This window comes from Vombatus ursinus, unplaced genomic scaffold (genome assembly GCF_900497805.2).
Source record: "Vombatus ursinus unplaced genomic scaffold, bare-nosed wombat genome assembly UNPS02014831.1, whole genome shotgun sequence".
NCBI lineage: Eukaryota > Metazoa > Chordata > Mammalia > Diprotodontia > Vombatidae > Vombatus > Vombatus ursinus.
In genome coordinates this window covers 932102-947590 of record NW_020954609.1, presented here as the reverse complement: position 1 = coordinate 947590, position 15489 = coordinate 932102, and the positions used below count along the sequence as shown (strand labels likewise).

At 45.0% G+C, this 15489-nt stretch overlaps 1 protein-coding gene across 1 annotated transcript in view; it reads left to right on the top strand.

Moving 5' to 3' along the window:
- LOC114025513 (dynamin-1-like protein) overlaps positions 1–15034 on the top strand; it is a 41023-nt gene extending 25989 nt beyond the window's left edge. Inside the window, 8 exon segments of the mRNA XM_027838960.1 lie at positions 1046–1166; positions 2568–2723; positions 2945–3034; positions 3671–3769; positions 7659–7811; positions 13535–13644; positions 14069–14228; positions 14339–15034. Of these exon segments, the coding sequence (XP_027694761.1) occupies positions 1046–1166; positions 2568–2723; positions 2945–3034; positions 3671–3769; positions 7659–7811; positions 13535–13644; positions 14069–14228; positions 14339–14395 (946 nt within the window). The 3' untranslated portion in view covers positions 14396–15034.
- The last annotated feature ends 455 nt before the right edge of the window (positions 15035–15489 follow it).

Genomic DNA, 15489 nt, shown 5'->3' with positions numbered 1-15489 from the left:
ACTGAACAACAAATATTTCGTAGTCGGGGAGAGGGGCTGTTGGAGGGTTTTGGCTTGGTTTTAGTTTGTCAGAACACTCTCTCCCAATGTAAGTTGGCACCTACTCAGCAACTTAGTCTAGTGCTCAATGTGATTTTCCAAAAAGCCCAAAAAGCAGTTAGTAGGTCAACAAGAATTTTATAATTAAATATTCACTACATGTCAGGCACTGTGGTAAATGCTCAGGAAACAAACGAAAAAGATGAAAAATAAGACCCTGCCCTCAAAGAGCTCCTGTTCTGATTGGGAAGGAGAAGGAGAAATCTAGAAATAATTAGGCATGTACAAGGTGTGTATATAGAGTAGATGGAAGGTAAACTGGAAAGCAAAGCATTAGCAGCTCAGGGGACTGAGAAAGGCCTTCTCAAGTGGTAGGATTTGAGTTGAGTCTTGAAGGAAGCCAGGGAAAGTTAAGACACAAGCCTTTCTCTCATCATGTCTGGGCATCATGTATTGCTTGTTGTTGTTCAGTTGTGTCCGACTCTTTGTGACCCCATGGAGCATAGCATACCAATGCTGTCCGTGGGGTTTTCTTGGCAAAGACTGTGGAGTGATTGGATATTTCCTTCTCCAGGGGATTAAGGCAAACAGGGTGAAATGACTTGCTCAGGGTCAAACAGCTAGTAAGTATCTGAGGCCAGGTTTGAACTTGGATCTTCCTGACTCCAGGCACAGTGCTCTATTCACTGCAGTGCCACCTAACTGCTTCCTGATGCCTCATGGAGCCCAGCAAATGTTAAGAGCTGGAAGAGTTCCTTAGAGAGCATCTAGGCCAACATACTAAAGCTCAGGCAGAGCAAACAACTTGCCTGAGATTTCACACTGAGTGATTGTAGAAGTAAAACTCAGAATCTTAAAAGCCAATTTCTTGGCTGGTACTTTTTTCTATTTCTCTATTTCTCTATTTGACTTTGGTCTGAGGCAAGGGTAATAGGGGATATCTAGGGATTGGGAACGGCCATGGGCCAACCACATCCCTGATGCCTAACCTCTGACCCCCTCCCAGCTGTGGTGGTGCTCGCATGTGCTACATCTTCCATGAGACATTTGGCCGGACTCTGGAATCCATTGATCCTCTGGCTGGACTAACCATGTTGGACATCTTGACAGCCATCCGAAACGCTACGGTAGCAGATCCCTCCTTCACAGACACTTTCCCCATTTTCATCCATTCTTCCCTTGCTTAGTGCCTGTAGTTGACCCTGCTTCTACTGATCTGTCTCATTGTTTGGGGGGAAATAGCCCTTTAATCAGAGGTGTGTGGTCAGCCAAAGAAACCAAGGCATAGTGTTGTGAAGAGATTTGCCCAGATTACACAGTTAGTAAAAGCAGCTGATGGGGATTTGAACTCAAGTCCTCTTGCTCCTCTGTAGCAGCTGTGTTGCTGTATTCAGACCCTCTCTGGGGACTCTTCTTTGAGAAGAGCCTTGACTGCTTGCGTTGAATTCTTTTGAATGGCTTTTATGTGGGCAGACCTTGGGCTTTTAGGGGAGAGGGAAGAGAGATTGAATTCTTGGAAACAGGGAGGAGGGGAGTGTCAGCCTGGAGATCAGGACCCCTCTGGTGCTATGAATCATTTGGTGTGAACAATCCACCATTTATTAACTCCAAGCCAGGCAGGCACTATGCTAGGCCCTGGGGATGAAAGGACAAAGAAGGAAACCAACCCTATTGTCAAGGACACCAGAAAGGAATGAGACTGGGGCCCCTTAACATGGCTCAAAAGAAGCTCTGAAAGAGAAATCCGCCAGTGAGCCAAGCCAAGGCTAACTCAGGGAATCCGTGTGGAGCTGCTGGAGTTGCCATGGCTCACTGAGGGAAGTTACAAATTCAGTTCATCTTTGTGTCATGCCTGTCACCATAACCTAAATTCTGTAGGAGCAGGCAGGAATAATCTTAATAGAAGTAGCTCACATTTATACAATAATAGAAGGTTTGCAAAGCATTTATCTTGGGGTGGGGTGGGGTTAGGGGGGCAGCAGTCTTGAAAGTTAAGTTTAGATGGAGTGGGAGGAGTGGATGACCCCCCTCAGACAGGATGTGGTAGTGATTGAGTGACCTTCATCTGGAGCCTTGGCCTTCCAAGCTGTCCCTTATTAGAAGGTGGGGAAGAGGAAAGGGGTGACTCAGAGCTGGAAGTTTGAGGTCAGGTGAAACAATTAGAGGTAAGTCTCCTTCCCCCTCCCACCCCCATATTGCCAAGAGAGTCTGCCAGAAAGGGGAGGAACCAAGTTGAGCTCCTTGTCTGATTCTGTTTGACTCCCACAAGCATTTAAGTATGCAAGAGACAGAAGCTGAAAAAGAGATGCTAAAGCCCCGATTCCCTGCCCACCCCTAGGAGCCTATTCTTCTGCCTTGACCGCTCTCCACCTTCCCTGGCAGAGAATGGGCCTAGAGTGCCCCCACTAGAGGGCTGGGTTCAGCTGGAGTCACTCCTGTGGGAGGGCTAACCTTGGGCTCCCTGTGTTTCCTTCCCTACCCAGGGCCCTCACAAGCTGGGGGCTCCCTGTGCTTCCCTCCGTACCCAGGGCCCTCTCCCAGCACTCTTTGTCCCAGAGGTCTCCTTTGAGCTGCTAGTAAAGAGGCAGATTAAGAGACTGGAGGAGCCGAGCCTTTGCTGTGTAGAGCTGGTGCATGAGGAGCTTCAGAGAATCATCCAGCATTGTTCTACTTAAAATACCCAGGTCGGGGCAAGAGGGGTCTGGGAACCAGCTCGCGTATACATGCACACACTTGTACACACACACACCTGTGCACATGCCTTCTCCAACATCCAATAGCAAGCAAGGGGGAGAGCCAAGACAAGGAGCCAGGTGTCTTGACTCTGGTTGGAGAAGCTGGGACATGGAGGGCAGAAGCAGCCTTCCTACCAGAGCCCAAGACTGACGAGCTCTGCCCTTTTCAGGAGCTGCTGCGCTTTCCCAAGCTACATGAGGCCATCATGGAGGTGGTAACCAGCGTCCTGAGGAAGAGGTTACCAATAACCAATGAAATGGTAATGACCAAGGCAGCTCTGGGACACAGCTGCCCTGATAGGGAAATGGCACCCACTTGGGTCAGGGCCCAGAGGGCACACTGAGTGGAAAGCATCTAGCCTGCATGACCTGCTAATGCCCTGGGCAAGTCGTTGGCAGGGGTACTAATAGCCAGCTTGATTAGAGAATGAAATGGGAAGGGAGAAAGAAGGGATGGGGAAAGGCAGGATCTTGTATAGAGGTTGAGCTGCGGGCAAAACCCACCTGAGCCTCTGCCCAAGATCATTTCCAGTGTAAGCCCCGCTAATCCTGGCAAATACGCTGCACCCAACAAGTAATCAGCTGAAGGAATAGCCAAGAGACCACACTCATCCTGGCTGAATCTGTGATCACAGACCCAAAGCAGGAGTGCAGGTCCTTAGAAGGAGGCCACATATGACATGAACAGGGGATCATTTTCAAACCACAGAATAAGGTGATGAAAGACCGACAAACAGAGGACTTGTAGGGGAAATCCAGTTGTCGCCATCTTGACTGTGACTCCCCCCATCCCCAGCTACTCAAAATGGCTTCTTCCTCTGTTTCCCCAGCCTGACAAATAGGAGAGAAGGAGTGAGACAGTACAGGTAGGGTGACTTCACTACCTTTCCTTGCAGGTTCACAACCTCGTGGCCATTGAACTAGCCTACATCAACACCAAGCACCCAGATTTTGTTGATATGACTCTTGTCTCAGCTTCCATCAGTAGCAACAAGGTACTTTTGAATGAGATCACCTAGATCTGGCTTCAACAAACCCTCATCTATTCCCTGAACTTATTTCCCTAGTCGAGAAGTATCTATGAAGCATCTACTATGTGCCAGGGCCTGATACTATGGTACCAGAAGAACACATGCACACAAATGGCATGCTTGTTCTTGTGATATCATGTAGATCAAGCCCTTCCTTGGTGGAGGGTGGACCAAACCTCTGATAAAAAGCAACCCCTGTGTTTAGTAGGAATGTATATGTAGAGCCTATATCAGGGAATATTTTTGAGCCTATGAAGAGGAGTTGGCCCTAAGGGGCAGCTGGGAAAGGGAGGGTCATTCTGCCTAATTTGCTTTGCTTTTGTTGGAGGTTGGTTATGGGATCCCCATACTTGAATAATTTGATGAAGCCCCTGACCCCCTCCCTGGATTTCCCCTTTGGTTGATGTGTGAGGTTCTTCTTATACCCCACTTCTGAGACTTGACTGCCTTTCTGCATGCGAATTATAGTTCTCTGTTGCTTTAATTTAGAGACAAACTAAAAAGCTTAGTGATTCCTCAGTTTGGAAAGACAGGCCGGGGAGGTGGGAGGGCTGGTGCAGTGAATGATGGGAAGCCTGTGGATGCATAAAAGTGGTTGAAAGGGGAAATCACAAATTTGTTCACCAAATTCAATACTAGAGCTAGAATAGAGACCATTTTTTTGTGGAAGTATCTTAAAGTTATTTATTTTGATTGATAACAATTAAAACTACATTTTTATTGATATCTTTTGTTTTACTTCACATTCATCTCTGATTATATCCCTACATATGCACAATTGCAGACACACAGATGCACGCGTCTTCCTTGGTAACAGATTAAAAATGAGGAAACAAGTCTAACAAACTTGCCATATATGGTGACAGTTCATGTGAACATTTTACATCCATAGGCCCTCAGCTCTCCAACAGAAGGAAAGTGCATTTTCTCAACTCCTTCAGGATTAGTCTTTGTTATTGTTCAGTCTTTTTCAGTCATGTCTGACTCTTCATGACCCCATTTGGGGTTTTCTTGGCAAAGATACTGGAGTAGTTTGCCATTTCCCTCTCCAGCTCATTTTACAGATGAGGAAACTGAGGCAAGCAGGGTTAGTTGACTTGCCCAGGGTCACACAGCTAGTAAGTGTCTGAGGCCAGGTTGGAACTCTGGAAGAGGAGTCTTCCTGACTCCAGACCTGGCCCTCCATCCACTATGCCACCTAGCTGCCTTAAAAATATATTTTTTGTTGTTGTTCAACAGTCTTGCTCACTGTAATTATACAGTGTTCAGGTTCATGACATTGTTTTCCTGTTTGTACATACTTTACTCTCCATCAGTTCGTATAAGGCTCTGAATTCTTCATATTCATCTTTTCTTCCAGGGCATCCTATTACATTAATATGCCACAAGGGATTTAGCCATTCTTCAATCATTGGGCACCAACTTTAGCTCTAGTTCTTTGCTGCCACAAAATGTGCTTCTATGAACATTTTGGTGTATGTGGGACTTTTTCTTTGAATTCCTTGGGACTCTAGCACTAGTATCTTCCAGTCCATGATTCCAGAATGCTTGGACCAATTCATATCTGCACCAATAGTGAATTAATACCTAATATCCCTGTCATTCCACAACTCTTTGAATTTCGATATTCCCGTCTTTGCCAGTTGACTGAATATGAGTAGAAACCTCAGTTGTTTGAATTTGCATCTTACTATCAGTGATTTGGATGCAACATGCCTTGCATGTTCAGTCGTTTCAGTTGTGTATGACTCTTCACGGCCCATTTGGGGTTTTCTTGGCAGAGATACTGGAGGGATTTGCCATTTCCTTCTCCGGCTCATTTTACAGATGAGGAAATAAGGCAAAGAGGGATAAGTGACTTGCCCAGGGTCACCCAGCTAGTAAGTGTCTAAGACTCAGGAAGATGAGTCTTCTTGACTCCAAGCCCAGTGCTCTCTCCCCTGCTGCACCCCCTAGCTGCCTTGTTTATCTTGACCATCAGACGTTTATCAGAGGCAATTGATATAAAGAGTTTTTTTCCCAGTCTAGTTTCCCTTATTCTCGCTGTATTTAAGTAGAGCAGGGGTTCTTAACTTGAGGTCTGTGAACTTTGGTTTTTTAAAATATTTTGATAGCTTTATTTCAATGTAATTTGTTTTCTTTTTAATCCTATGTATTTTATTTTATGCACCTAAAAAAAAAACCCTGAGAAGGGATCCCTCCTGTTCCCCAGCCTGCCTTCCTGTGTGCCAAACGGTCCATGACAGAAAACAGGTTTAAGAGCCCCAGAAGTCAAACGTCTTTGGAGCTTCCCAGAGCTGGTGTCAGATGCTGACCTAAACTGTTGGTTTTCTTTTTTGCTAAACTGCTTTTGAGTTTTGATGTCAAGTAAGGCATCCTTTCCAAAGTCATTTAGATCCTGAGTGTCTGTTGATTTTGAGCATTTCTGATTCCTGCTGGTCTGTTGTGTTCCATTGATCTACTTTTCTAGTTGGAACCAGCACCACCTCATTTGGATGTTGGCTTCTTTAGAGGATCATTGGAAGTATGCAGATGCTGTGTTCCTTTCATTCCTGTTCTTTTTAGTGTTTGCCTGGAGATTCTAGGCTTTGTAGCCATCTAGTTGAATTATATGACGATTTTGTGTAGCTCTATAAAATAACTGGTTGGTAGTCAGGTATAGAATTGAATGTGTAAATTAACCTAGATGCTGCCGCAGCACAACCATGAGCATTAAAAAGGCCTTCCTCCAGTCATTTGTTTCCCTTGATATTTTTAAAAGCGTTTTGTAATTGTATTTTTGTTCAGTGTAGATTTTGGACTAAAACTTTGGGGGGAGAAGCTATTTAACATAGAAATAGCCATACCATCCTTTCAGCTCCTCCTTTCTGTGTTCTCTGCCATTACCTTTGTCACTCCCACAAGTATACCCACCCAGTAAAGTCCCTAGATGCCTCATCATTGAATGGAGGTAGCCACCCTGGCTTCTTGAAGGTTGCCCCATGGGATCAAATGCTCTGGCAAGCCCTACCAAGCTGCACTAGCTTCAAGTGTGGGCCCAGTGATAGACAATATGACAGTTGCCTTGAGGACCAGCCTAGCTTAATTCATAGAGGAGGTCATTCCCAGGGGGCCTGTGGTTTTTGGCCACAACAACTGTTAAAGAGTTAGAGAGAGATAATGATCTGCATCAGGGAAGACACAACTCCAGACCCTGGAAATATAGCAGTCAGTTCACATGAATGTGTCTGACCCCAGGATTCCATCCTTCTGGTAAGGAATCTTATATTGATCAATCCTTACTCTGTAAATTATAGTCTAACAGTTTCCTGGGTTGCTCAAGTTAATGACTTGTTCAGGGTCATACATCTAGAATGTGTCAGAGGGAGGATTGAAAGCTAGGTCTTCCTAGCCCCAAGGCAGCTCTCTAGGAATTTGGGAAATCTCAGATTGGGAGACTGTGGGGAGGGGGATATCTGCCCTGTCTTGTAATGATGGTATAAGAAAGAACCATGACAGCCTTCCCAGAATTCTAGGCTGAGGAGCTCACAGGACCAATGTTGGGGTGGAGAGGGGCTCTCTTAAGTGTGGGAAGGGTTAGCAGATTATTCTAATCTGCAAAGCTATAGAAAAGGCTGGTTTGTGAACCTGAAGAAGAATGAAGAGGGTTGTTGCCTAATGGTTTTTTTTTTCCCCCAGGGACATGAGGTAGGCATTTGTCATGTCCCTGCCTCACCCATTGTTTTAGAGCTTCCATCAGGCTTATGAAATAACGTTTCTCCATTTGCCTCACTCTGTGATATGCTGCCCCTCCTGTCATTGAGCATCTTGAATATCACCATCCTGTCCTTTCCCTCCCCTCTACCCTGGACAGAGTGACACCTGCAAGCCGAATGGTTCTAGGGGCTGGAAGAGTGAGAAAGTGGGGGATGAAACTGTTCCTGAGGAAAAGGAGAATCCCAGATCATCTGAGTTATGTGGCTACTCTAATACCAACCGAACACGTGCCATCAACCTGTTAGATGCGGTGAGTGGCATTTGGTTTCAGCTGGGACCTGGGATAGTGGGCCTGACTTCTCTGGGGGAGGAAAGATCTATCTGGGTTGAAATTCATCTCTGTGACTGAATAGCTCAGGGTCTTGAACTATAGGGCTGATGAGATCCAGGTCATAGGGTTCCATTTCTCCAGTAGTTACTCAGTTTTATTCTGTGTCATGGCCCCAGACTGATTGTTTGTGAGAGAGAAGCCCAGGTGGAAGGGGTTCAGAATTCCCTGCTGGCCTTGGGACTCTTTTTCCAGTTCTGTAGCTTTTTTTTTTTATGAGGCAATTGGGGTTAAGTGACTTGCCCAGAGTCACACAGCTAATGAGTGTTATGTGTCTGAGGCTGGATTTGAACTCGAGTCCTCCTGACTCCAGGGCGGGCATTCTATCCACTGCGCCACCTAGCTGCCCCGCCAGTTCTGTAGCTTGGAACAGACACAGCTAGCACCATGCTTTCCTGGCTGATGTGGGCAATTTGGGGGCATAGAATATTTTCCAAAGGGTTTTTTTAACTACAAAGTTAAAAGGGAAGGGGAGATGAGAGTTCATAGAAATGACCACAAAGGGAGCTACTCACAATCTCTTATTCATCTTGTCCACCTTTGGTGGCAGTTGTCTTTTCAATGAGTAATTTTATGATGATAACCCACACACACACTCACAGAACTAGCCAATAAGGTTTGCTGCAGAATTTGCCACCAGCAGAGGTCTTGGGGTGTGTGGAGATGGAAGGGGCTGTTCTTTGGCTCCTCTGTGTCTTCCAAGTATCTGGGCTGCTTTTTGAAGCCTGTGGTCTCAGGCCAGGCTAGAGGACTGGCTGTTCCCAGATGGGAACAGTGAGGGTTGCAGCACCAAAGAGAGCTTGCTAACTTTGCTTTTTTACATAGAAAGGGTCCCATCTTAGTGATGTTTCAGTTTTCCATTTCCTGGGAGTTCTAGGGCAGTGATTGGCTAGACAGACTAGCTAGTATACTAGCTTTTCTAGTATAGGCTTTTGGGTAAGATAATACATATGAATGCTAACCTAGATTCTGGGAAGAGGTTTTTATAAAGGAGATAAACTTCCTAACAATGCTATTAAAGCCAAAGGGCCTCAATTTGTCACTAGAGCTATATATGAAGGTGTGCGCATATACATTTTCTAATAAATTATATCAATTTGATCAGTCACAAAGGAAAGTCGATGCTTGCATCTATAAAAATTTTTAATTGTGACTCTATCCTTCTGTACATTGTGAAAAAAGATCATAGCATCTGCAAAGTAGACATTTTGGAAGCTAGAAGGATGAAGAAGAAAGAGAGCTGAGCAACTTGAAATCACAGTCCCCAAGTTCAAATTCCAGCTCTGCCACTTCCTGCCTATGCGACATCTTAGAAATGCATTGCAGTAGTCATTAGCGTAGCTGGGATCACTTCAAAAAGGATCCAAATACAGAAGCACCAAAATTAAGCACAGAGTTTTTTCATCATAAACTTTGCTAAAGTCTAGCCCCAAATGGCTCAACTCCCATACCTTAGGATTCCTATCCCTTGCCTCTAACCTATCTAGGACACCAGCTTTACTTGGAGTTGCCTCTGGTAACAGAAGCAGAGCTCTCTGCTCTTGGGCTTTCAAAGCTTACGTACTGTTTGGGGACCGCCCACAAAGATACCTGTTTCCTTTCAGGAGGGGGAACAGAACAAAATGACAGGATTCCTGAGTTGGAGCTCTGTGTACCAATTCAGTTTCCTAGCTCATCACCTTCCGTGGGGTCTCTGACTCATCACTCACATTAGACCTTGGGAACCATCTGTCAGAATCCCATGAATACTAGTTGCCAAGATCAAAATCCCACGTCAAGCATACTGGCCTTATTAATAAAATGATTAAATTACTCAGAAAATCTACATCCAGCACTAATAATAGCAGATAGCATTCCCAGTAGGGATCCAGAAGACTGCTAATACATTTTTACTAGACATTCCTAACCCTGGTCAGGGCAAAAGATTTTTTTTTTAGAGAAAGGGGAAATAAGCCAGTTTACTGACCTTCTCAGTAGACCCTGGAATTCTAGGATCTGCCCTTTGTTGAGGTCATCACAAGTGACTTTGTGTATCCAGGAATACCATTTTTAAAGGTCACCCAGTGGTGGCTGGGCTATAGAGAATCTCTTCAAGTTGACCGGGCTCCCAGATAATACCATTAATTACAGTTGGGAGAAAGCATTCTAGGCAGTGGAATATTCAAACCCACTCTACAAGGAATATGGAATCACTTGGGAAACTCAGGCATTAGGAGGTTGTAAGACCACAGCCAAAGGTGGCCTTGTAGGCTCGTTTATCCTGGCTCTGATAGAAATGAATCTCTGATCTACTAGAGAGCACACCTTTTAAAAATACTTATTTTTTAAAATGCCACATGGACCTTCTTTCTGTCCTGAAAATGACCCAACAAGGTCACTAGATTTGACAACCAAAAGCTCATTGGTAACTTTGGAGAAAGCTGTTTCAGTTGAATGATGATGTCAGAAGCCAGACCGTAGAATTGAGAATGAGAGGAAAGCAAGTGGAGGCATCTCAATTGTAGATGGCCTTCTCAAAGACTTAGCAGAAAAGGGGAGGAAAGATATGGCGATGATGCTGGGGATAGATCAAGTGAAGGATTTTGAGGATGGGAGGATGTTTGTAGGTGATAGGAAAGTGGCTGGTAGACAGGGAGAGATTGACATATGAGTAAGTGGGGATGATAGAGGAACCAGTCTTTGGGAGAAGATGGGATGGGATGACCTCTGCATGGAGAGGAGTTTGCCTTGCCACGAAGGGCCACCTCTTCACGTGAGACAAGTGAAGGAGAAGATAATCACAAAAGGCATCTGAGTGATGAGAGAAGAGAGAGCTCTCAGAGAATGATTGCAATTTTTACATTGAAATATCAGGAAAGGCTCTCAGCTGAGAGGATGGGAAGAGAGTCATGGGAGGTTTGAGGAGAGACGAAAAAGTTTGGAAATGCTGCTCTGGTGAGTGAGATAGCAAGCCACTTAGGAAGATGTAAAAGGATTGCCTTGATGTAGTGAGGGCCCAGTTGAGCTTATGTAGCATAAACTTATAATGGACCCTGCTAACAGTTTCATGATTTTCTCTGGTTTCATTCAGCATCATTTGAGTAGAAGCAAAAGCATCAGATGATGGGAGTAATCCAGGGCTGAGACTTGGCAGGGCAAGATCAATGATAGGGTAAAGGGGCCGGAAGCTCAAGAAAAGAGGACAGTGTCAAGTTGAACTGCTTCACCAAGGGTTCGAGATGGGGAAGGGACACAAGTTTAGCCAGTGCAGGAGTGAAAGAACTAGGAAAGAACTGAGGGGTGGAGGGATTGAAGACCATGGTGAGGATAAAGAATATGGTTTGGGGTTGCGAAGCAGAGGGAGAGGTTGGAATGACAAGAGATTGTGACAGATAAAGGAATTTCAGAGTTCATGAACATGGAAGTAGAGTATTTGTATGTGATGGCAAGATCTAATATAGATCAGGTGGGGCAAGGAGCTAAGTTGAGAAATTGGGAGGTTAAGGTATTTGAGGTAGCGTATATGTGTATATATATATATGTGTGTGTGTGTGTGTGTGTGTGTGCATGTATATGTGTATATAGATGAGAGCAGTGTGAAATAAGGCTGGAAAGGTGGGTTGGAACTAGTTGGTAGAGGACCATGAATGCCAGAATAAGGCATTTGCATTTTGTCCTTTGAAGGCAACTGGAAGTCATTGAAGGTTTTAGAATATGATCATGATCTAATTAGACCCACATATGAGGAAAATTGCTTTGATATTAGTGTGGAGGAAAACTGCCTCCTGACAGTAAGACCAGTTAGAACTATTCCGATGCTCTAGCAAGAAGTAGTGAATCCTTAAATTCTGGTGATTGGCAGCATGAGTAGAGTAGAGGATGGCAAGAGATACTGCCAAGGTGACATTGACAAGGCTGAGAAACTGATCAGGGGCGATGGAGAAAGGGAAATGCCAGAGGACTCTGAAGTCCGAACCTGGATGACCAAGAGAATGGCAGCAGCATCAACAGAGATTGGGAAGTTGAGATGATGGAGTGGAGATATGGTCTGATAGGTTTATTTAAAAAAAAAAAAGTCAAGAGTTGGCCCTATCATCCACCCTGTAGTTAGGCAGAGCTCTCTTCCTTCTCCTCTTGTTCTGGGGACTGTAATTAAATCAGAACCTTTGCTTCTGTAAAAGGTATGTCATACTTCCTTATGGTTCCCTTCACTGTCCCTGAAATTTCCCCAAACATCCTTTTCTGGCCACCATTCCCTTCTCTGTGTTGTCTCCTCCCATCAGGATATAAAGTACTTTAGGACAGGTACTGTCTTGTTTTTTACCTGCCCCATACCCCCTCTCCCCCACCCCAGCTTAGTATATCATTTGAGACATATTAACCATAATATGTCTAATAAATGCTTTTCATTCACTCACTCGTGTATAATGTTGTCAAATACACACCCAGAAACCTTGCCCTCTGCCTATGCCTACTTGTGTAAGATTGGATTGGATTGTGATTTTTCTTATCTATTTGTGAAGTGAATTTAAATGTCCAAATTGCAAATTGATCACATGTACCATCTCATGTTTCCCCTCAGGTTTGAGGGGTACAGGAAAGTCGTGTTAGAGCAGGCCTGCACAACCAGCGGCCCGAGGGCCACTTGGGGCACACCAAAAGATTTCGGGCAGCCACGAAGAATGTAGAGGATTTTTTCTTCTTCATTTTTTGTGGGCCGCCCGAAATCCTTTGGCGTGCTGCAGGTTGTGCAGGCTTGTGTTAGAGCATCTTTAAGAGTTATGAAGGAACATACCTTTGACCCAGCCATACTGCTACTAGGTCTATACTCCCAAGAGGTCAAAGGAAAAGGACTTATATGTACAAAAATATTTCTAGCGGTTCTTTCTGTGGTGGCAAAGAATTGGAGGTTGAGGAGATGCCCATCAATTGGGGAATGGCTGAACAAGTTGTGGTATATGAATGTGATGGAACACGATTGTGCTATAAGAAATGATGAGGGAGATGGTTTCAGAAAAACCTGGGAAAACTTATCTGAACTGATGCAAAGGGAAGTGAGCAGAACCAAGAAAACATTGTACACAGTTAAACAGCAACATTGTAGGATGATCAACTGTGAATGACTTAGCTACACTGATTAACACAGTGACTCGCCACAACTCCAAAGGACTCATGATAAAACATACTGCTCACCTCCAGAGAGAGGACTGATGGGCTTGGAAGTCAGATCAAGGCATATTTTCTTTTGTTTTCTTTATTTTTCTTGCAATATAGACTAATATGTAAATATGTTTTGCATGACTCCATCTATTTGATGGGTATCCCATTTCTCACCTTCTGAATGGGTAGAGGAGGGACTGGAGGGAGGGAGAGAACTTGGAACTGAAAAGAAAAATATAAAAAAGTAATGATAGGGGAATAACTTCCTGCTTTTCCCCCTTAAATAAGGGAAGATTATTTATAGCTCTTACTCCAGAGACCCTGCCCAGAAGAGTGAGATTCAGTGCAAAGAGAGGGTGACTTATATTGGACCCCACATCACCTTGGACCACTAAGATAATGCCCAGGCAGCCTCTGGGACACTGGTGCACAGGTGCCCTGACTTAATTGTGCTTTAGGACATATTTCCTCTTACTGGCACCACCTTCTCTTGTGTCCTCCCCTAGCCCATGCCAATTGCCAGAAAACTGAGTCAAAGAGAACAGCGCTACTGTGAGGTAATCCGCAGACTGATCCAGTCCTACTTCCTTATTGTCCGGAAGAACATCCAGGACAGGTAAGTAGGAGCGTATGGGGGGGGTGGGGCTTCTACATGAGAGCCCTTAACCCAACAACCTCATCATGATTAAAGGTGGGAAGCAATCAGACATTGATGGATCTCTAGTGGTTTATTTTCTAAAGCATCTATAATTATGTTTAGCTTCATGACATACTTGTAAGTAAAACAAGGGGAAGGACTGTCCTTCTTCCATTTCACAAAAGTAGAAACTGAGGCTCAGAGAAGGCAAATTGTCCTTAGGGAGCCAGGACTGGAACCCAGGTCACCTGACTCCCTAGGACTCTTTCAATTAGAAAAACACAGGGAGGGGAATTCTTTATAGGGTTCCTGTGGGCCATTTGCTCCCTGCTTTAGAGTATCCTCCATCCCTGTAAGAACTACTCCCAGCCAATGCCTGTCTGGTCTCTGTCCTCCAACCCAGTGTCCCCAAAACAGTCATGCACTTCCTGGTGAACTATGCCAAAGACCACCTGCAGAGTGAGCTGGTGGGACAGTTGTACAAGACCGAGCTACTGGATGGGCTGCTGACTGAGTCTGAAGACATGGCCCAACAGCGAAATGAGGCAGCTTCCATGCTCAAGGTAACTAGCTGCTGATATTATGTGAGAACTCTCCCCACCCCCATCCTTAGGGAGTGTCTGGGACTGTTAGTGATGCTGCCATGGCCCAACGATTTTCTTTTCTTTCTTAGACCCTACAGAAGGCCAACCAAACCATCTCTGAAATCCGAGAAATTCAACTTTGGTGAGTGGTGTTCACCATGCCTGCTGCCCTGAGTCTGCTGTAACCTTAGGGGCAGAGCTGCCAGCTTTTGTTTTTGCCGACCTCATTCCAGGCCCTGTTGCCTCTCTTGTCTGTACGTTCTCATCATGATCCAGTTCAACAGGCCTTGCTATGGTCCATTTGACACCAAGAATCAAGCTCCCAAGGATGGTTCTGGGGGTAGGGACTAGAAAATGAACATGGCTACTTGAGGGAGTCAGCAGAGAAGAATCATCAACATAGCCATCTTTTCCCTCCACCACCCTACCCTCATTCTGGGCATGGCTTCCTGTATCTACCCACATGGTATGGCCTAGTGTAATGAGCATGTCTGTCCCTCTTCTCTAATTTTCTTGGTAGCATGGAGAGTGGACAGGGTTAGGAGTGCAGATTTGGCCCATCTCTGTGTCTCTCTTCCCTCCTTCCCCTTTTTGCTGAATGATGAGGATATCTTGGAAGCAAGTAGGATGGGCAGCACTCTAGCCTTAGGTGAAGGAGGGGGGAGTGCCACCATGGACCAGGCCAAGCACCAGGATGCCACCACCATTTCCTCAAGACCAGGCCCAAGGTCCCCTGAACATGAAGGGAGAGCAGTCTAAGAGTTTTTTGATTGAGGTCTATAGTTTTCGCCCAATAAAAATATTCAAGCACTAAGTGAACTCTTCTTTGTTGCCGTGGGTTTGGAGGGATGGAGTGGCAATGAAGGGAAGTGATGGCAGTCACAGGTCCAACCTTATATCCCATTTCTCTCTTCACGCTTCCTTAACCCAGGGATTCTGAATCTTGGTTGTGTCATGGACTGTGCTTAGCAGTCTGCCCAAATCTCTGGACACCTTCTTGGAATCATATTTTAAAATGTGTAAAATAGGGGCAGCTAGGTGGCGCAGTGGATAGAGTAGCGGCCCTGGAGTCAGGAGGACCTGAGTTCAAATGCGGCCTCAGACTAGACACTTGACATTAGCTGTGTGACCCTGGGCAAGTCACTTAACCCCAATTGCCTAAAACAAAAACAAAAATGTGTAAAATGAAAATACATGGGATTACAAAGGAAACCAATTATAGAAAAATATTTGCTAAAAT